At 41.0% G+C, this 23,248-nt stretch overlaps 1 protein-coding gene across 4 annotated transcripts in view; it reads right to left on the bottom strand.

Moving 5' to 3' along the window:
- The window catches only part of Nmt2 (N-myristoyltransferase 2), a 43,243-nt gene that overhangs the window by 4,287 nt on the left and 15,708 nt on the right, over nt 1-23,248 (bottom strand). For 2 of the 4 annotated variants that reach the window (XM_029472591.2, XM_085835230.1), the window contains exons 2-10: nt 18,558-18,693; nt 18,068-18,110; nt 13,855-13,999; nt 10,404-10,522; nt 10,222-10,313; nt 9,998-10,114; nt 8,105-8,275; nt 6,757-6,865; nt 495-665 (exon numbers count right to left, since the gene is read on the bottom strand). In XM_029472591.2, the coding sequence (XP_029328451.1) occupies nt 495-665; nt 6,757-6,865; nt 8,105-8,275; nt 9,998-10,114; nt 10,222-10,313; nt 10,404-10,522; nt 13,855-13,999; nt 18,068-18,110; nt 18,558-18,693 (1,103 nt within the window). Of the gene's footprint in view, nt 1-494; nt 666-6,756; nt 6,866-8,104; nt 8,276-9,997; nt 10,115-10,221; nt 10,314-10,403; nt 10,523-13,854; nt 14,000-16,518; nt 16,569-18,067; nt 18,111-18,557; nt 18,694-23,248 lie in introns of all 4 variants that reach the window. The other 2 variants (XM_021154409.3, XM_029472587.2) reach the window with 2 other exon arrangements.

The raw sequence follows: 23,248 nt of genomic DNA on the forward strand, positions 1-23,248 counted from the left end.
TCCTCCACAGTGACAGAAGCCACCCAGGCTGAGGACCAGAGGCTGCCTTTCTCACCCACACTGAAGCATATATCTGGGCTGCTGTCAGGAGGAAACGGAAATATGTGGAGCTAGCTACCAAGTGGTGAACAGAATGCTATTTCAAAGAACATGGCCTTGGTGTCTGGAACATTTTCTTAGAAGTGAATGAGAGCTAGTTACTTCAGGAAAACAAAACAAAACAAAACAAAAATCAACTCTGGAACATAGTTGTGTAGGGTGACTAATTATTAGCTTTTCACAGTGAGAAGAGCAAATGCACAATAAACAGAAATGCAGCCTAACTTCCCTTTAATAACCAGTGAAGACACTCTAGTCCAGGACTATCCGAAGCTGTGGGAGGGCTAGCAGATGCAGAGAGCCATGGAGGAAAGCTATGATATGAGCACACCATGATCCTCCTCAAAGGAGCTTTAACCTGTTCTCAGGTCTAGCTTATCAGCTCATCTTTTTACCTCCACTACAAACGTGTCAATGATGTGCTCCCTGGGGAGGAACCAGTGGGCCACTTCCTCGTCATCCATCACTGGAGCTAGATGAAACTGCTTCAAGTAGATATTGATTAGCTCTCGGACTGCTTTGATGTCTTTTGGTTCCATTGGTCTCAAACCTGAAGTCTTTGTAACCTTGTTAGAAGAAAAACCAAGCAAAGCCAGAAGTTAAACAGAGGAGGAGTAAATGAAATTACTTTGTGCTCAAAGTGTGGCCCCACAGCTCTGCCAATGGAAACCTGTTAGAACTGAAACTCTTGGCTCTAGACTTGCTTTGTCAATTAGAACTACGATTTTACTGAAGCCTGAAGTTGCTCTAGTGGCTGAGCCTCCACAATCCCAGCTATTGGAGAGGATAAGGCATGGGAGTTACTGCAAGGTCAAGGTCTTACAGGCCAGTCTGGTCAACTTACTGAAACTGACTCTCAGAATAAAAAGTAAGATGATGAGGGCTGGTGAGATGGTTCAGGGAAGCCCACTGCCAACTCTGAGCACTTCAGTTCCAATCCCAGGACCCACATGTCCAAGGAACTTATCTCCACTCATGTACTTGGCAAATGCATGATATACACTCCCACAAAGATGTTACTAAGCCATGTGTCCCACCTTCTTATCCAAACAAACCAAATGGAACATTACCAGCTGATTTATATACCAAGAATTTAACAGATATGAGAAATATCATCAAATTTTATGCTTTTTCCCCTTGGAGAAATACTGGATAATTTTAGAGGTAGCGCAAATATTGCTAATATACTTTTTGTTCTGAATTTCTTGTAAATATTTCTATATTAAAAATCCCTATATCCTAGGAAAAGACTTAGCAAATAAAATCACTTGCCAAGTGAGCCTGACAACCTGGACTTGGTCCTCAGAATCCACATGTCTATAAAAGTCAGATGCTGAAATGTGCATCTGTAACCAACTCTACAAAGTTGTCCTCTGACCTTCACACATGTACCATGCATGCACACAGAAACAACTAAATAGATTTTAAAAACCCAAACAATCAAATCATTATAATTTCTGAAGGATCCTACATAATATCCAAGAAGGAAGACCAGTTTTATCTCAGTGGCAGCTGTGATCGCCTATTACCAGAGATTTCCAGGGTTCTGTGACCAAGCACTGACTGATTGCTGATTAGTGTTGGCGATGACAGGAAAGCTGGCAAGGCATGCTTTACACTGACAGACCCAGGAGTTCTCAGACGAACATTCACAACAAGCTATTAAAGGATGGGGTGCATAGTCTTTATAAAGATGCAGAACTTCAATTAAAATACCATTCAATTATCTAAAGTTGGAGAACTAAATCCCTGGCACTAAATATGCAGCTCACACTTTTACTAATCTTTCCGTGGCTCTCAAAAGATTAGAATCATCCACTCCTACTGAGGGTGTAGCTCAGTGGTAAAGTGCCTGCCTAGTGTGCACAAGACCCTGGATTAACTCTTAGTATTGCAAAAAGAAACGTCCAGTCCCACCTGGAAAAAAGTAAAATACAAATGCATTTCTGAATGCTGAAGACCCAAACCATCTAAAATGTGTCTGTATACCTAAGTCACGTAAAAATTACTTTCTCTGGGGTTATGTGGCTCAGTGTAGAACACTTCAACAGAAGTGGCACAAAAGACAAGATTATTTACAGCTATGAAGCTTTATAGCTGAAAATAGGATGCTTTTGCAGAACTGAATAAAATAGTCATGTTTTCTGGGGGTTCGACATGAAGCAAAGAAACTTCCTAGTTAATGGGAGCATGTTACATTTCCTAAGTAAATTCTGCTTCTGATACAAGATACTTACCCAGCCTCAACGAGAAATCTCAGCCCATGTAATCTGAAGTTTGTGTAAGTGTTTAAGTTAAACTTAAGAACTCCACTGAAAAGCAAGTATTATCTGTCAAGCTACACAGCATAAGCTAACTGAGAGCACAGGCATTCAGAGCAGAGCGGGGAGCACTAGTTATGTTACTTATATGATTAAGAAGGGAGTTCCTGAACACTAAACTCATCAAGTGTTATTAAACAGACTATGCCACATACTTTCTCATGCCCTAGCCAGGGTATCCCTTTTAACAGCACAAAGCTCAGGCACGCTGCTTGACTAATCCTGCTTTTTATCTAACTCAAATTCCTTTACTTTTAAGCCCCCTCCTTCCAATTTTGCTTAGAAACATTCAACATCGAATAAACAAGCATACTGAAGGGTAGGGAGACATAGGAAGATGTTTTTCTTGTGGAAGTCTAGTCTTGGGATCCATGGTGAGTGTCAGGCCAGCTCGGCTCCATATGCCAAGCTTGTGTTTCCATGTCAACTCTGTGATAGGGTGATTATATCCTTTGACTGCTCAATCTAGTGTATGAGATTATAAATGTTTACTCTATGGCACAATGTTAGCCCAATAAATGCTAGCACCCAAATTCAGGAGTCTGTGCCTAAGACACAAGAACAAAAACTGTAAAAAAATAAGTAACTAACTAAATAAATTGCTAATAATGTTGGCCCAGAAAAATGAGACAGAGCCCTGGAACAAATGTTTTATCCTAGACGGCTCCTTTTATGCTGAGTGGTACAAAAATATTCTTAAGTACCTTGACTGTTAACAGCTGTACCATCTACCTTTCATCAAGAGGTGCCAGTGACTACTGTTAGTGTCTTTCAATTTTCTATTATCTATCTGCACTTTTATTTCTTTTGCTCTCTTGTCTCTTTTTCTAACCAGCTATTGCACTAATTAATTTATATGGTCAGCATGACAACCCAGAGTGACCTGGAAGAGGAAACCTCAACCAAGGAATTGCCCACATCACATTGGCTTTTACCTATCACTGTGAGGATTATCTTGACCAGCCCACTATGGGCAGCACCATCCCTAGGTAGGCTGGCCTGGGCTGTGTAAGAAAGCTGAGCATGAGACAGAAAGTGAGTCAGTAAGCAGAGTTCCTCTAGGATACTTGCTTCAGCAATTCCTGCTTCAAGTTCTAGCCCTGACTTTCCCAAGGATGGACTGTGACTCCAAAGTTGAAGTGAATTAAGACCTTTCCTTCCAAAGCTGTTTGTTCAGAGTGTACCCCTACTCCCAGGCCCCCAGCAACAGAATTTAACTAGGCTACTCTTCACACCCCTTTCTTGTACCTGAAAAAGAAGGAAGACACCTAGAACATGCCAAAGAGATCTGCCTGGACCTTGATAACTGTTTTCTATTCCTAACTGTATAGTAGTGACTGCACAGTAGAACACCTTGGCTGTTTGAATGCCCCTGGTCCAGGGAGTGGCAGTATTAGGAGGTGTGGCCTTGTTGGAGAAAGTGTGTCACTGTGGGGGTGGGCTTTGAGATCCTCCTCCTAGCTGCATGCACGAGTCTTGTCCTGTCTACCTTCAGAACAAGATGTAGAACGCTCAGCTCCTAAAGTGCCATGCTTGCCTGGAAGCTGCCGTCTCTCCCACCATGACAATAATGGACTTAACTTCAGAACCTGTAAGCCAGCCTCAATTAAATGTTTTCCTTTGTAAGAGTTGTCTTGGTCGTGGCATCTCTTCAGAGATGGAAACCCTAACTAAGACAGAAGTTGGTACCAGGGACTGGGGTATTGCTGTGATAGGCCTGACCATGCTTTTATTTGGAAGAATGTGGATTTTGGGACTCTGGATTTAGAAAGCAGTGGAATGCTTAAAGTGGGGCTTAATGGGCTATCCTAGTAGGAATGTGGAAGACTTTGTTGCTGAGGTGATTTGAACTGTGGAAGCCTGGCTCGGAGGTTTCGGAGAAGAATTTTAGTATGTGTCCAAGAGAAACTGTTATATTTTGGTGAGGAATGTGGCTATTTTTTGCCCTTGTTCAAAGACTGCCTGAGGTTTAAGTGGAGAGAGTCAAATTAATTCCATTGGCAAAGGAGGTCTCAAAAAAATCCAGTTTAGACTCTGTGCCGTGGTTTAGTCTCAAGAACATGTTGATGAGCCATAGCAAGCTTAGAAAGAAAAACAAATACAAAATGTGTGGTTCTAGTAATAAAACGGCAACAGGAAGTGCAATGGAGCTAAATCCTGTGTTTGAGGAGATAAACACATTGAGGGAGTAGTGACAAGATCCCACCCACTTAAACTTATTGCTTATGTATTTGTCATTGAACAAGTAATTGTTTTATCTAAGCATTATTATTACCTGGCTATTGCTTTCATTTGGACATTTAATCTGGAATAAATACAATCCAGAAATGGAGGACACAGGCTTTTGATCTGGATCTTGAAGAATAGTGGCCATGAAGGAGACAGAGATATGCAGATCTCTGAGTTCAAGACCAGCCTGGTACAGATCAAGTTCCAAGTAGAGAAAGCTTAGGTCCAGGCATGGTAGTATACGCCTTTAATCCCAATATTGAGGTGATAGAGCCATGAAAATCTCCAAGTTCTAGGTCAATCTACAGAGCAAGTTCCAGGACAGCCAAGCTCAGGCAGTGAAGGAGTTGGAAAACAGAAAGCTGGCTATAGAGCAGGAGGAGACTACTGTGACAATTAATGCTGATTAGCCTGAGCTAAGAAATTAGCAGTAGTTAAGAAGAGACCAGCATTACTGAGGTGAAATCTTCTGGGAAATGCTTTTGAGTTGATGGCCTAGGACTGAAGGGGTTATGCAAAGAATATTAGGCTTAGCAACATGAAGGGAGTCTATCTATGAGAGGCTATTGATGACGCCTAGTTATAGCAGAAGACCCTAGTGTGTTGGAGATGCCAGTACCACAGAATGACTACCAAGAACAGCAGGAGCAGTGAAGTAGAGTCAACCTGATATTAGAGTGCTACAGAGCTAGAGACGTGACACAAGCCCTTTAGAGGAGCCCAGAAAGTCATGTGTGGATCGTAGACATTGGAACAAGAAGTTTTAACACTGAAGTTACCTTGGAGACCCCAAGATGTTAGAGATGCCAGAGCCATGGCATACTTGCTGAGGAAAGCTGCTAACAGAGAGTGGAACCAGCCCAAGAGAAAGAAGTTGTTTGAATCAACAAATCTGCATGTACATTCATGCACTCCATGTATATAGTTCAGAGGCCAGAAAAGATTGTCAAGTTCCCTGGGACTGTAATTACAGATGGTATGAGCTACCATGTGGGGACCAGTGCTATTAACTGCTGAGTCATGTAGCATAGGCTGGCCCTGAACTCTCTATTCTATTTCAGTCTTATAAGTGCTAGGATCACAGGAATGTGCTATTATGACTGGCCTAAACATACTGTTTGAAGCTGCTCAGTTGTGAAAATCACCCAGAGACACACAATACATCATTTAACTATAAAGTTTAAAAATTTAAAACTAAGACAGTCCTTCCCATTGTGAACATAGTAGTTTACAAAGATGAAGGGGAAGGGTAGTGGCTTAGTGGATATAGCGCTGGCTGCACAAACCTGAGAACTCTGAGTTTTAACCTCCAGCACGCACATGGGTCTGGTGGCCTAACTGTAATCCCAGCTTTCAGAAGGCAGAGATAGGAACCTTAGGGTAAGCTTGCTAGCTAGACTAACTGAATCCCAGTTCAGCGAGAAAGACCCCGACTCAATCAGTAAAATGGAAAGTGACAGAGAAGGACGCTGACATCAGTCACTGACTTCACATGCAGACTTACCTCGTGGGCACCCATACACATATTAACATGAACATACACTACATACATTACACAAACAAACAAAAAAAACCACAAGACAACCTCCAAGACTGGTGCATAGGCCTATAATCACACGCTCTGGGACACGAAGGCATGTATATTCTGAGCTTGAGGCCAGTCTAGGCTACACATTCAGTTCTAAGTCACTATGAGCAATACAGGAGTTAAACTTTAAGGGGGACAACTGAATATAACATTATTTCCACCTCCTTACCTTCTTCTTTAAATCCAAACCCTGAGTTCTATGGTGGTAAGATGTCAGGGGCGGCTTGGATTTTTTTTCATTACTTAAGAAGCAATACCCCAAAATGAAAAATTACCCCAAAATGCAAAACTCCCTTGTGACTTGCAGTTAATCACATACAGCTGTGAATCCATGAACTTAAAAGACTGAAATCCCCCCTTTCCTAGCTTGATCGAGCCCCACAGCGTCCATTCCTGTTGCAGCAGCCTCCTTTCCCACAAGCACACAAGCACAGCTTCGGTCTGAGGCCAGTACTGCTCTTCTGCATCAACCGTTTCAGTGGTTGCCAACTCAGAAAGTCGCACATGCCCCTTACTTACATCTGGAAGTCTGTAAAGCTTCATCGTTCTCTGTAAGGTCATGTTTCTACTCAGGTGAGAGAATTTCACTTCCACCAGTTTCCTGGGGTTTAGGGATCGGTGCCAATACCTGGAAGACAAGCAAGGTTCCACTTTGTCTTAGCTGTTTCAGAAGCATCTACTAAGACTTATGCTGTACCCAGCACAGTGATGGGCCTGAAGATTAAAACACAAAACAAAACTGACTCATAAAATTGATTTGCATTGCGAGTTATGCTCCTTTGGAATTTTGGCCTTTCATCTCTTTCCCTAAAGAAAAATAATGCATTTTTAATATTTTGCATTTCACTTAATAAAAGAGATATTCAAATTCTTAATGAGCCTCATGATTTTATGTGAAGTGAATCAGTAAGTTTAAGATCATGAAAATATTCCTGCAAAATAAAACAGTATGTTATAGAGTACTCACTGAAGAAAATAATTCTGAAGAAGTCCTTAAATTTATGTGACTTTAGTTTTGTTTTTTTTTGTTTTGTTTTGACAGGGTTTCTCTGTGCAGTCCTGGCTGTCCTGGAACTCACTCTGTAAACCAGGCTGGCCTCGAACTCAGAAATCCGCCAGCCTCTGCCTCCCGAGTGCTGGTACTAAAGGCGTGCGCCACCACGCCCAGCTGACTCTAGTTTTGATATATATTATTTATACTGAAATAAACCTGTGATGCTTATTTTTCTGTTTATTTACAAATGTAATAATTTAGTAAGTTATAGCAATTTTATAGTTTTGTACTATATTGATTCCAAGGTTAGTCCTACTTGAATCAGGAGAAACTGTGGAAGGAGATAATTTTTGATGTCTTAAAAGCAGGTTAGTCAAAGAACAGTCTAACTGGACTAACTCTGAGAGCCTGGCTAGTTAAAAAGTCATATAAAACAGCTCAAACCTTCTTTCTTAGCCAACAGGTCCATCTGCAGATCTGAACTGATATAATATTGTAAGGTTCTTACAACAGTTCAGACCAACCGCAGAGCAACAGAAAACTGAGTTTAGATGCTGACAGAAAACAGCTAGACATATTCTAAGACTGCAATGCATAGATTTCTCATGCACAGATGGTCTCATCGTTCAGTGAAGTAGAGATGGAAACAAATTTACGCAGCATTATTGGGTAAAGTTTACTTTTAAAATATGATACACTGAATATTAAGCTCAATGGTTCTAGTTTTGTCTCCTCAGTTACCAGCAAACTACTATCCCCAGCAAGCCCAAATTCCTGTGGATTGTATCAGGAGAGCAATGTATCTAGCGAGATGGTAGTAAGCAACACCCCCCCCTCCCACCCCCCCACCTGATGTCTATGTGATGCTATTACCTGCAAGTGGCCACAGGCTTAGGAAGAACTACTCCCGCAGTATACACAGCCTGAAAGATGCCTTCCAGGTTCACTCTTCTGGTTATTTCTCGAATCAACACTGGGGCTACCCGTTTTGATCTCAGCTTCTTATGGACACAAAGAAAGTTGATTTCTACCATCCTCTTCACACTGACAAACAGATGGGACAATCAGCTCACACTTTAAAAAAAGCAAGGTAACACTCTCATAAAGTTCCAAAGAATAAGACCATGAAAGACATCCTGTAACATAACATTCAAGAAAAAGAACCCGCATTGTGTAGGCACTTTGCAAGCTCAGACCAGATACGATACCATTTTCCATATCCATTGCCAAAATGATCAACTCTAGGCCAGGGAGACTTGGCCTCCAAGATCTTAATCAGAATTTAAAACTTGGGGGCTGGTGAGATGGCTCAGTGGGTAAGAGCACCCGACTGCTCTTCCGAAGGTCCAGAGTTCAAATCCCAGCAACCACATGGTGGCTCACAACCATCCGTAATGAGATCTGACACCCTCTTCTGGTCTGTCTGAAGACAGCTACTTACATATAATAAATAAATAAATATAATAAATAAATAAATCTTTAAAAAAAAAAAAAAAGAATTTAAAACTTTGGTCTATTTTAGATGGTCTAAATTGGATGTTGGATCAGATATGCCTCAGAAAGTTCCTTTATTTTTCCTGCAACATACATAAATGCGGGGGGCGGGGGGGGGGGGAGTCCACAACTAAACACATACTCCCACCCCACCCAGCACTCCAGGCCTGCCCAGTGTAGAAATGGCAAGGTATTGTGCCAGAACATAACACAGATTTCCCAAGACCCAAGAAGGGCCATGATTAGATAGAGCTGACACTTTTCCAAGCTACTATAAGCCTCCCAGAGCTTCAAAGCTCAGTCCTGACTTCGGGTATGCATGTATTTTATTTAAATCACAGTGTTCTAAGAGCACATTTTCATATCAGTCAGCTAGGCAGTTCACTATGATAAATAGACATTCACTATTAGATCTCTTCACAAATGGGTATCTGACTATCAGGGTTGGCAATCCAAAGCCAAAATGTAACACAGTCATCATGCACAGAGTTTATAATTCCCTCTAAAATTGCTAATTTTAAAAGAAGTACTTATTGATGGTTTTGTTTATTCTATACATAGTACATACATACATGCATGCATGCATACATACATGTGTGTACATGTAGGAGATTGAGAGGCAGAAAGTGGAAGAAAAATAAGAAAAAAAAAAAAGGCAGGAAAGGAGGATGGGTAGGAAAGTGGAGGGTAATAGAAGGACAGACAGACTGTACTGCTCTCTCATCTCTTGTCCAACTGTTAAAAAGAGTTTCTAAGTTTACAGTACCAGCATACAGCACACTCCTAAACAGCTCTTCTGAGCAATCTTACTACCAGTAGTCATACTGAGCTATCTACCATTCATTGACTTAGTTTGGCACTAGAAACCCAAAGCCTCAAACTCACTAGGCAGCCACTGTACAATGAGTTACATTTCCTGTCCTTTGGTTTCCTGAGTCAGAATTGTACTACACAACGCATTTCCTCAACAGCTCGCCACATTTTTTTTCTTTGAGACAGGATGGGACGCTGAACCTGGAGCTTGCTGATTTGGGTAGTTTGGACCCCCCATACCCTCCTGTCTGTGCCCCACTAACTCCAGGATTACAGGCGTGCATCCCAGCCCCTGGCGTTGGATAGGAGTGAGTGCTAGGGATACAAATTCAGGCCTTCATGCTTGCACAGTGTGTACTTTTTGCTAAGCTGTCACCTAGCTCTGGACTGTAATTTTTAAAAACCTGGTTTAATTATAATTTGGAGGACACACAAACATGCACAAGCTTTAACACATACCTGTCATAAATTCGGATGTTTGCTGGGATGGCACTTATGAAACCTACTAACTTTTTATTTGAAGATACTCGGACTCCACAGTGCCACTGCAGAAGCCATCCTGGGGGGCGCAGAGCCCTGAAGTAGAGAAGAGAAACACACTAGTTAATATCTAAGATCATAGGAACAAAAGAAGACCTCCTGATTCAGTAATCCACCAATGGCCCATGACCAGCCAGGCATACCACAGCAGAAACTCAGGTGAGTAGTCAAAGCGGAACATATTGTCATCGTCTTCCACATAATTCTCATTCAGCAACGTATACAGCTCCTTCAGCTACAAGACAAAGCAAATGTCCTATTTAAGGCGCTCTGCACCTTATTAGACACAATGTGTTTGAATGCAGGTGTTGAGTTAAAGTCTTACCACTTCGGCATTACTCAAGTCTAAAGTGTCCCACATAAAACCTTGCGGCAAAGAATACGGTTCCTGGCGGATATTGTCTTTGTCTGGTTCAATTGCACCATGAGATGTTATGACTTCATCTGGAGAAATAGAGAAAAAAAGAGGATACTACATTTCACAGAAGTCTGTTAATCCCAAATAGTTAGCAATAGAAGTGAAAGAATACTTTCAGATTTAGGACACTTGGGCTCAGAATAATCCAATTAATAATAGTAATATTAATAGCAGCTGTATTAGTACATGCTTTATTATATAACAATGGTATTAAATAATATTATTAATAATCCTACATAGTAATAATTAACAATCCTTGTGGATTCCTTTGGAATGTTATTTTATCAGTTAAAGCAAGGGGGAACTGTATGTCATGTCACCTGATGACATTATAAAAATGGTAATGATTTCTCAGCCTCAGTCCTAGGTTACAGTATACTGTCACACTGTAACTGATACAGGCTTAATAAAACAGCCTTAGAAATGGCCTCTTTTTTATTACATTTTTACAAATTGAGGTTGCAGAAGCCATAGTGATACCTGACCCCTCCCAGCAGCAAAATCTAAAGCACATTTCTAAACTGATTGCTTCTGCGCATCTTTACTGCTTGCTAAGTAGTCTGTACCTATAGTCCATCTTAGTAACAGCTGCGTTCCCTACTCTTTTTGGGGGTGGAGCTGTGTCCTGTTTATGGCAGGCTGGTCTTGAACTTGTTATGTAGCCCATGGTGATCTTCAACTTCTGATCCTCCCGTCTCTACATCTTGAGCACTAGGATTACAGACTTGTACCACATCTGACTGATGAAGTGCTGATAATCAAACCCAAGGCTTTGTTTATAGTAAAGTGAGCACTCTATAAACTAAGCTATTGACCCAGCACTCAATTTCCCTTTTCCAATTCATTCTCTATATTAAATGTCCTGTAACAGGAATAGAATACAGGCGTTTCTCTGTGGTTCTAGACTGCCTTAGTACCATCTCCTACCCTCTATGTTCCTTTGCCAGTTTGGTAGCATTTGACCTTAAGAGCTTGCTGTGGCTCAGGGCATTCCTCCTTTCTTTCCTGAACCTTGTCCTCTGGTCATCAAGGTATCAGGCCCTGGGATTTTCTCAGAAGCTCACAAGTCATTTTCTCCCAGTATCTTTCAACAACTAAAGCTTTTTCCTATGAAAGATATCTAAACCTGCTCTGCGTGGCCACCTAATATGTCCCTTCTACTTCAGTCCACTTCCCATCAAGATTTCTTGACCTGTGCCCCATGCTGTGTCTGGCATTTTCTATTTGCTGAGTAAGGACCCTCAGGGTCTAGCCCATCTGTCACAGAATCCTTCTATGAGATGTGTATAACCTATATCAGCTTCTCAGATATCCTCAGGGACGTCCACATGGCCCAACTCCCGGCCATTCCCTGACAGTGTCCCCATGAAGACTGTTTAAGGCTTGGCTTACAAGATGAACCCATGCAGGCAATTCAGAACAGCTGTGTGTTTGTGCAACCCTCAGACAGATGGGACTAGAGACACCTCTATTACATGTGCATCTTCTGTCAGTCCTTCCTTTCCCTAACAATAAGGTTTTACAACCAGATATGGCCTCTGACTGAACCGAGGTGCACCAAGAGCTCCAGCATTCCAAGAACCTTGCAAAGAATTAGGGCAAGGAGGAAAGCAGGATGAGCACCAAGCAATCCTTCCCAAAAGGAGGCCTGAGGTTAGGTGTCTTCTTCTCTGGAGGGCAGAAGGTATCTGGTGAACCATATTCAGCTACACCTCATTCATCAAATCACTAAACCTAGATGCTTCAGCTGATTTAATTCAGAGTCATTAAAGACTTTGTAAACATATTCTAAAGAATATTCTTTCATTAGCAGACACATTTCTAGAAGTTGAAAGATAAAAAGCATTGCTTTCCCCTCTAGAGCAAGGGATGACTCCAGGGCTTCCCACGCTCTAAGCCAGTGCTTTCCACTGAGGTACGCTTCTAATGCTCCCTCCTTCTTCCTTCCTCCCCTGCTCTTACTCTTTCTAAGCTGTTGGGGTAGCTATGTATGGGAAAGGATTGGGAAGCATAAAACTGATACTTCAGTGCTCAGAAAAATGTTATTCCTTGAGTTATAATGACAACATGGATTATCTGTGTATTATTGGGCTGCTTCAGAGTTTTGGGTGACAAATGACCCTTCCTATGCTATTTGGAACCTAAATAACCAAAACCTAAGTAGGCACAGTTCTAAGTCAAAGTAGGACATTCATACTGCCATGTAATTTGAACACTTTCATGACAACTTTATCACCTATGCATAATGAGAGAGAAAAATAATTATGTCTATAGCAAGTTAATTGGGAGAAGTCTTAAATGGTATTTGATAGAGCAGGCCTGATCCCAGGAACAAGACCCAGTTATAATTCTTTACATGAGCAGAGCCCACAAGAGCCTTTACTTTCAAAGAGGACCCTAACTTCCCTATGATATGTGATTGATATGTCACTACACTCACTGTGTTCAGAATCCTGGTTAGTATGCAATTATCCAGTTAGTAAGCTATTATAGGAAAGTTCTTTTCTGAATCCTTTAGAATACCTGAGGCATGGAAAAACCTAAAAACTAATGTCCTGAGGGGAGGGTTGCTAGAGCAATGGTTCAGTGATTAAGAGCACTCACTGCTCTAGCAGAGGACCCAAGTTTGGTTCTTAGCATCCACATGGTACTTCAAAACTTTAAAAAAAATGTATCTGCATATATCCCTGCATGCCAGAAGAGGGCATCAGATCGCCTAAAAGGATGGTTGAGCCACCATGTGGGTGCTGGGAACTGAACTCAGGACCTCTGGAAGAGCAGTCAGTGCTCTTAACAGCTTGAACCATCTCTCCAGCCCCCTCAAAATTATTTTTAACTACAATTTCAGGGAATCCACTGACTTCTTCTGGCCTCCATGGACACCAAGCATACATATGGTGTGAACAAGCAAAACGTTCATTTTATTCCAATGAAAATACAAAAATCTTAAAAATATAACATATAGAAAAAAAAAACCCAACTTCATGAAGCTCAGAAGAATAAGAATGAAGAGAAAAAACACTTCGCTTCTGTGCAGTATATATATGCTATATATTATACATCATGTATAGCATATTTTTTACTATACAATGTATTACATAGTATATTACATGCATACACATAGGAATGTTTAATAGGAAATTATAATATATACATTTCAAATATGGGAAAATTGGATAATGTAACAGGAAGAGCAATTAGGCTACAATCAATAATACTGAAAACCAATATCCCTACTTATTATATATTATATATATGTACTTTAAGAAGACATATACTAGCTTTTGTGTTAATTTTGAGTGACACAAGACTGAAGTCTCTTAACCCTGAGAGACTGGAAACACACATATGAGCTTACTCAATTTGGGCACTGGCTGTGTGTCCCAAAACTGGTATCTGCGTTTTGTGGCCTCATCAATGTTCCTGGCTGGGCCTTGGCATGCAGACAGCAGCTCCATTGCTCTCTGGATGTCTTGTAGCTTCTGAATAGGGATGGTGGGATTCTAGAAGGGCAGACATAAAGAGACACATGACATAAGGAAGCTTCCACCGCCTTTGAACACAGGGCAACTGTGTGTATTGGCGTCAAACACTGCCCCACCTCCTGGAAGCCTGCTAAAGGCTAGCTGTGGGTATACTGAGATGAAACAGCGGCACTGTTGCAGGTTACCAGTGGGCTGCCGTTTCAACGGGGGCTCTGCCAGTCTGGGAATGCTAAGTACACAGAAGCACCCTCTGCTTCAGGATCCCGCCCATCTGTGCTGGTCCCACTGTTCCTTTGGGAAAAGAAGGCAAAGAGTGACATGCAGGCATGCATTACTGTCACACAGCAGCCAGGCAGCCAGGAGCCTCGGTTGTGCTGTTAGCGTTAATGCTCTGCGGCAGCAATGGAAGGGCAGAGGAAACAAGTTCTAGAACAGAAACTAGACAGACAAGAGATGATTAGAAGGGAAGGAAGGGAAGAGAAAGAAAGAGAACCTTAGGGCTATGCTGGGAAGGAAATGGTTAAGAAGAACCCACTGAACCCTTCTGCTGCTCCCTCCTGGACCACACCAGCCTTTCTCACACTGGAGAAACCCTGAGACAGAAGGCAGAAAAGAAGCCTCCTGCAAATCCTGATCCTCGGCACCCATGGCTTGTTCTCCAAACACAAGTGCGCAAATCTAGCCTCATTTTTAGGGAAAACAGATTCTTATCGATAAAGTGGGCGATAGTTTTAAATTATAAGAAGGCCAGTATTTGCTTTTTTCCTTGCAGATTTCCCATGTATTGAATTCTGCAAGTGTAATAAATAATACACAAACTGAGACTACATTCAAAATAAGACACTGCACATGGGACTGGATACAGAAATCAGTGGCTTTTTTTTTTCCAACAAAATAAGTGAGTTTAAGGATTTTGATACTGCTCAAATAATTCCTTCCCATTATGATTTAGAAGTGATTAGAAGAAACCTCAGAGCCCTTATGTTTTGCTGTGTATCAGCACTCTGAATATGTAGCAAAGGGACCATGGACCCTCCATGGTAAAGCAGCAACTCTGGCTTTCTGCTCAATTCTGAGTTTGAAATCTGTGTTCTAGATAAGTCCATTATAACCTGGGGAACATCTCCATGTGAAGTGCAAAAAAGCATGGGCTGGCTCTCCTGGGCTCTCCCTGTTTACTAGGTTCTCTTGACATTGACCTTCTCTAGTAGAGAACTGCAGCAGGCCAATGGCACACAGCCTCCACTCAGCAATCTTACACTAATCAGGACAAAACCCTTGAAGCCATATCTTAATGACATATACAAGTTAAAGATAAATCATTCCTGTTCTAAACACTGCACTTCTTTCTCTCTCTTCTTTTCTCTCACTTTTGGGAGTGGTACTAGGAATTAGACCTAGAGCCACATACATGTTAGAAAGGCAATGCTCTACCACTGAGCTATATTCTCAGCTTTTTAAGAAGCTGAGACAGGGTTTCACTCACTGCCCAGGCTGATCCTGACTTTGAGATCCTCCTGGATTGGCCTCTCCCATAGGAACTGTTACAGGCATGAACCACAGCACTTGGCTCTGCAGTTTTTTCAGCCACGTTGTTCATTTTACTGAATACAACTTAACTGTCATGTAATTCTCTTATAACAAAACAGTTTGTATCTCGGAAATTTAAGCTCATATATGTAAATTGTTTTAATTCCAGTTGTTCTTTTGGCCTGCTGATTTCATATCCATAACTTCATGTGAAGTGTTTGTTTAGCTTTAATTTAAAAAAAAAAAAACAAAACTTTTTTTTTTGTTTTTTAAATCTTGGGTCTGTTTCACTCCCCAATACTTTAACTGATAAATTAATAGCCTCTTGAACTTCTAGCACAGTCTACCATGAGACCTACAAGAGGAACCAAGCTTTACAACACAGTTCAATAACAATGCTTGAAGATACATTTAACCTGGCTTGAAAATGCAAAGCAGAATCCAGGCTTAAAAAAATATATATACCTGGTTATAGAGCCTAGTTTGTTTCAGTAATTTTTCTTTTCTGATAGTTGAGTGAAATTGTTCAAGACACATTAAAAGCAAATTCCTTTGCAGTAATCATGAAGCAGTATCTTGGTCCTGAAGGAGCAAATGATATCCCAGCTCCAGGAAGACCCTAAAGTAGTTTATAGTGTTACCTATTCAGTATCACCAGGCTGTGCTACAAGTAACAGCCATCTGTGACACATTTATATCCTAATGCTCACTATTTAAATGCTTTCTAAAAATAGGTGCAAATAAGAATAATTTTCAAACCTACAATGTCGAATTAAGGAAATTCAGTTCATCTTTTTTTTTTTGGAACCTCTGTGGTTATTTCTGAGGTGCTGCAGATTAAATGCAAACCTTGCACATTATGCTCAACCACTGGGCCAGAGGATTAATTTTATTTTTCTTTTTTGAGACAAGGTCTCCCTATGAAGCTCTGGCTGGCCTCGAACTCACAATCATCCTGCCTACGCCTCCTGGGTGCTGGGATTATAGGCGGGCGCCACCACGCTCACCTTATGATACATTCTTAAATCTATCCATTCACCTTCCATAGTATCACCACCTGGGGAGAAAGGCGAGAATGTGCATTAGCCCCCAGTTAACTGCCCACTACTACGTTCTTACCGAAGCAGCAGGAATTCCTTCTTGTTAAAGCTGCTTCCTAAAGAATATTAAATACCAACTATATCCTGTGCCCATTACTTTTTAAACTGAAGACCTTAGGAAAAATTTGTCCAAGTCTTCTGCCACTAAAAAGTCTGTAAGAAAGGGTTGGGGTTATGTATGGGTCAGGCAGGTAACGTGCTTGCCTGGTATGCATAAGGCCCTGAGTTCAATACCCAGGACCACGTATACCAATCTGTTAAGAATCCAGACAAATATTTTAATTTTAACCTTTGACTATAGACCAATTATTTTCTAAATGTAGTCCACTGTAATAGTATGACATTATCTACTACTGCCATAAATTTATGGGAGGAGGGTGCCCCAGTTTAAAACACTGTTGGCTAGCTTCTAATTAACAAAACAAAACCAACCAAAGAAAACTCCCTCTCTACCATATATGCTAACAGTAGTTCCTCCCACTCAGTTGGCTGCAGTTTCTTATCAGTGTCCAGAGTGGAAAGGAAGTGCTTAGAATCCCTGAGGGTAAAGGGATGGGTAAAGCCAATGGCATGGTAGAAGCAAAGAGCCGCCCACACTGCAGGTAAGTGATGCGTTTATCTGCTGAAGCAACACCAAGAAATGAGAAAAATATTTGCAAGCTGATGGCGATTTCCCAATTTATCTTGGAAGTTATGTTTAGTGGAACACTGATCACGTGAGACCCAGAGGGAAGCTGGGGAGGAAGGCTCTCCCTCAGTCAGTGAGGCAAGTAATTGTCCTTCTCAGAGACGCTGGTTGTTTCATATAAAGCAGGTACCACCAATGACAAAACTACCCACAGACTGACTTATATGACATAATAAAAACTTCATATGAAAAAATCTGAAATCCACAAAATTTGCAGGTACTGCCTTCTGTGGAGTGCACTGTACGAAGCAACCTTCATTAAGAGCAATCTCATTTTAACTTCAATACAGCCTTATAGACTTGGGTTCAATACCAATGGGCTTTCCAGGATAAGGATCAGCTCAAAGAGATGCAGTCTGGAGATGAGTAATGGAGCCTGGGCCAAGTGCCAGGTCCCAGGGCTACCCTGACCAGAACGATGTTCTTGAAGCTATAACCATCAAAGCCATCTTTCTTGTTATGTTTCTAACTCAGCTCCTTTGGCTCTGGTTTCCTGAGCTACTAAGCCTGTGTTGTCCTGTGTGGTAGGAAGGAGGAATCTCCACAAATGGGGGTGACTGCCAACAGTATCACCAGACCCACATACAGCACTACTAGCCCTCTGTTCAGCAGGCTATCTGCCAACATGGGACCAGAAGGACAACTAGTTTGGATTAAAATAGGGGTATCCTAAGGGAGAAGAACATGAGAAGGTGTTCCCCACCCTTGCAATGGCATGAGGGACGACCACTGCAGACCAGGCTGATTCAAAGTCAACAGAAGACTTACCCATGGCTGCTCCTGCTGAAATCTGCTGCCAGATGGCGTTGTGCTATGCAGGTAATTAGACAGACACCCAGAAAAATTAAAATGTGAATATCTTCTGAACCAAAAGTAATCACAGATTAAGTGTAACTTCAAAGCAACAAAAACAAAAGCAAAAACTAAAAAACAACAACAAAAAAAACAAACTTTCTACTGCCAGGCTCCCAGAGACTTTTATGACTATGGTCTACATACTACTACAAAGAGAAGGAGAAATGAGATGCTACACACACACACACACACACACACACACACACACACACACACACACACAGAGTATGCACCTCTTGGTTATGTGGATGCCACAGTGAGCTTCAGGGAGGCTGTAAATACCCTCCAGTTACTCCTGTCATTCAACACAGTCAAAGAAAACACTAGCTACACATCTACCCCACCCAGACCCATGTCTTCTTCACTGGGGAGAAACAGCTGTGGCAAGGAAACAGGCTCTCACTTTAGAAGACTGCTGAATCTTAATCTCCTGGGAGTCAGATGCGGAGTCGGACTTGGTACCCCCAGAATTTGGCTTCTCCTTTTTTCTCTTTTGTTTCTTCTTTTTCTTTTTTGCTCCCAAATCCCCTCCAGGGCTTCTGTAGGAAATTCAAGGAAAGTAAAAGAAATGAAAGGGAAAACATCATTATATAAAACTGAATTGCATAAACACCATTACTTAGAAAACACGTGATCTGCACAGTGAATGAAGGACAGCTACATTAGGATGTGTGGATATGACAGTGTCAGGGTGAGTTTTACATGAGCAAACACTGTTTTTTCCTATGTTACATGGCAGGTGCTCAGGTGTCTTCTAAACATAAAAAACTAGATACAAGCCACATTCATAACTGAAGCCAAGGAACATTCAGAGTTACTCCTTCTCTACAACTCACGAGTAGCCCTAGATATATACCTAGGGCTAGAGAGATGGTCCTGAGGTTAAGCACATTGGCTACTCCTGCAGAGAAACTGGGTTTGGTTCCAATAAGCCACACGGCACTCAGAACCGCCTGTAACTCCAGTTTCAGAGGGTCCAATGACCTAACTCTCCTGGCCAGTAAGGGTACCAGGCATGCATGTGGCACACATACATGCACACATGCCATTCATAGGCACGGAAACATATTTTTATTTTATTTTATTTTATTTATTTATTTATTTTTGGTTTTTCGAGACAGGGTTTCTCTGTATAGCCCTGGCTGTCCTGGAACTCACTTTGTAGACCAGGCTGTCCTGGAACTCAGAAATCCACCTGCCTCCCGAGTGAAACATATTTTTAAAAAGACTTATATGCATTAAAAATATCTGTTTTTGGTATGACACTATTCATCTTCATTTATTTGGCTTTGCACATACTAGACCAGTACTCTACTTGCTAGTGATTTATGTCACTAGTCCATCAAAATACTTATCCTGAAGCAATAGAAACAAAAGAAACTGATTTCCCACAGGAGGAAATTTCTTTTGATTAAAATTTTTTTTACCTCAACCAATAAAATCCTCCAAGGTTTATTGTCTTAGTAGGTAAAGGTACCTGACAGACTGAATTCAAACCCTGGGGCCCATAGGATAGAAAATGGAACTGATTTCCCTCAAGTTGTCCTGACCTTCACAGGCACATTAATGTATGTGTGCATGTGCTCTCACACACGCACAGATGCAAAATTTAACAAAAATTAAAAAAAAATTCCTACATATTAAAACATTATTGGGTAAGACATTTTTGTTTGGAACCCTTTCCACTGCTATATTCTGGAGAAGAAAAAGAATACAAAAGAGAGAGACACAGGATTAAAAATTTTCACTTACTGAGGCTTACTATTACAAATTTCCTAGAAGGTAAATTAAAATTTAAAACAGAAATTAGCTTCTTTTTGCCTATGTAGGGAAAGTAATGAAAGCAAATGGTTCTGCTCCACTGTTGTAAATCAATCTGCCCCTGCTTATTTGCTTTCTTAGTTTATATCTAATTAGCATATATACTGTAGTCTTTCACCAAGACTCAGATCTCATTAATGCATACTCAAGGCCTTAAGATACTGTCTCTCAAAGACAATGGGTTTCCTGGTTAAGCAAAGTGTCTTCTTCCTAATCATATTTTCATTTTCATAATATTTTCTAACAAAAATATGTTCAGAAACAAAGTTGTGAAACCTGCTTTATTCTATCCTTGCACTTCCAGTGTTTCCTAGGATTCTAAGCTACCTCACTGCTCACCAGCTGCAGGTAATCTACCATGGAGACTGGCCAGGATTTGCTGACACACTCATAGACAAGAAAGGCTGTTGGTGCACAAGTGTTTCAGTATATCTATCGTCCTACTTTCAGGCGGGTTTGTCCACAGGTAGCAATGCTAGGTCAAAGATCAGACTTTGAGTGTGGGTAAGTAATGAGGACTCTCCTCTAAATAATATACTGATTTCCATTCTCTCTAGCATGAAAAATATTCTCCATTGTCAGCAGTAATGTACTTGTATCATTTTTTTTCTTATATGAAATAATCTTATAGGTGGGGCTGAGGAAAACTCATCATAGACTTCATTTACACATTTAATCAAGACTTGGGTAGATATTTTTTCCTGTTGGTTATGTTGTTTCAACAACTGTTCCTCTATGTCCCCTATTAGCCATTCCTAAAAATAATTTATAGGCATCATTTATGAAAAGTATTAACACACCCATCACTTATACTCAACACATTCTCATTTTTCTTAAGTATATGGTGTATATACACGTGTATGCATGTATACATGTACACATGTGCACATGCGTCAGGCCAAAGCTGATATTGGATGTCTTCCCTGATTGCTTTCCTCCTGGCTAACTGAGGCAGGGTCTCTCCCTGAACCTGACGTTCATTCATTTTTACCTAGTCTAGGTAGTCTGCTTACTTAGGCGATTCCCCAGTCTGCCTCCACAGTGTTGGAATTTCAGCTGATGTCCATATCTGCTTGGTTTTTTATTTTTGGTTCTGGAGTATCCTCATACTTCTATGATAAGCGCTTTATCCACTGGTCCATCTTTCCAGAGGCTAATCTAGAGCTAGAGCCAGACTTTGTATCATCTAGCATCTCTCAGTTGTTTAGACCATACTTTACTCAGTTTGTTTAAAATTTCACTTGATGGTATCTTTTTAGAAAGTATTATGTAATCTAAAGTATAAATGCTTTCCCCTGTGGATTGCTTTTAAATTTTGCTCACATATTGTGTCAAAATGACACAAATATTCTACAATTTTACCCTGTCCTTTCTATGGCTTTTGAGATGTTTGCTTTCTAAACCATTTGGGACCAAATGTACATTTATGAAATACTGAGCCTTCAACATTCCAAAATATATACAGGGAGATAAGGCAAGAAGATGGCAAGTTGGATATGTGCCTGAGCTACAGCCCAAGTTCAAGGCCAACACAGGCAAGTCAGTGAGAACCATAGAAGAAATACACAATGTATCTCAATGTATAGTACTGGTCTAGCATGCACATAGCCATGGGGTTTAAAGCTTACTGCTCTAAGCAGGGAAAATTATAAACACGAGAGGCCCTCATATAATACAACATGTTAGTCAGGGACCAAACTGTCATATCCAAAGTCTAGTAACATAGGGACAAAGAATCTGACATCTCTCCTTAATAGACACTCATCCACACCTTCCACAACTGCACAGTGAGGTCCATGTGTCCCTGATGCTGCTGCACTGTGAGCAGTTAGAGCAAGCGCACAAATTCTTTGACATCATCTTTCATGTTCAACTGGAGACTGTTTTCCCTCCCTTTGGATCTAGGTGGCCTCTGACTTTCTCTGACATGCTCTGTCCACAGTGAAAGTGACACTAGGTGACTTCCAGGTTATAAAAGGCCATACACCTTTACTTCTTATAACATTTTCATACACCTGGCTCCCTTAAGAACCTGCCATAATGGTGAGGCCAATGTGGACTCTTGGTTGAGTTGAAAACTGAGCTCCTGGCTCAGCTCCAACATCAATTACCAGCCATGTAAGTGAATCACATAAATCCAGCTCAGGAAGCCCCAAAGTTAGACTCCAACTGTGACTCTAATAGTTACTTTTGTGGTTGACCAAAACAAGATAAGGGACAATATAAGGGAGTAAATATTTGGTTGGGCTCATGGTTTCAGAGGGTTCAACTCACTGCTGTTTGGCACCATACAGGTCAGCATGAAAACGTCTGGAGAACATTATAATGGTCCACCAGGATACACAGAAAGGAGAATATGGGAAGGGGCTAGGGCAAGATACTTCCCACAGGAATACCCCAGTCCACAAAACCAACTTCCTCCAACCAAGTCCCAACCCCTACCTTTCAGCACATCCAATACCAGAATCATCTATGAAGCAGTCAAAGGCTCAACCAGTAGGTCAGAGCCTTAAATGTACTTTACTTTCCTACTTTGTTTTCTTTCCTTTCATTTTGTTTCAAAGATAAGATCTCAGTATCCAGGCTGGGGCTGAGCTAAAATTTGCTATGTATCCCAGGCTGGCCTTCCACCTTGTGCCTTACTAACAAAGCTATACACTCTCTTTTGTCTGTTCTGACTTTTCAAGCCAAACAGCCCTGTGTCCTGGAGCCAACATCTGGGTGAATTAAGAGGCTGAAGAGCTCTGCCTTTGTACAGTATGGAGAGATATACATCTCCACTGGCTTAACCAAAAGAACTATGAGGTTGTCCATTACTAATTCATTCCCCCATGATCCCTAAAACAAAGCCTTAATCTTTATGCCCAACAACAAGGTTATAGAGGGATTACTTCTTTTATCGGTTATTCATGTGTTAAATAAATATATATATATTACATTTTAAATGGAATGGAATTTTAATTCATTCTTCAATAAGTCAAAAAAATAGGGTCACATTTCCCTGTTCCTAACCCTAAAATAGAAAGCAGTGCTTATTGCTGAAGATCCATTAAAACCTTGTCAAGTGATACCCTAGCGGCCTAAAAATAGTAATGCATTCCCACCCCAAAATTAGCAGTTTATTTTCATCGGCAGAATCAAACTGTACAATCACCATTTTTATATTTAAAATCATCTGGCAACTAAGGGTGCCCATAAATATCTGATTGGCAACTGGGCAGAAACAAGTTTATCACAGATACTGGAGCTAGAAACATGGGTGATGCAACTTGT

Source organism: Mus caroli, unplaced genomic scaffold (genome assembly GCF_978045245.1).
Source record: "Mus caroli unplaced genomic scaffold, Mus_caroli_1 scaffold_2, whole genome shotgun sequence".
In the NCBI taxonomy this organism is placed as follows: Eukaryota; Metazoa; Chordata; class Mammalia; order Rodentia; family Muridae; genus Mus; species Mus caroli.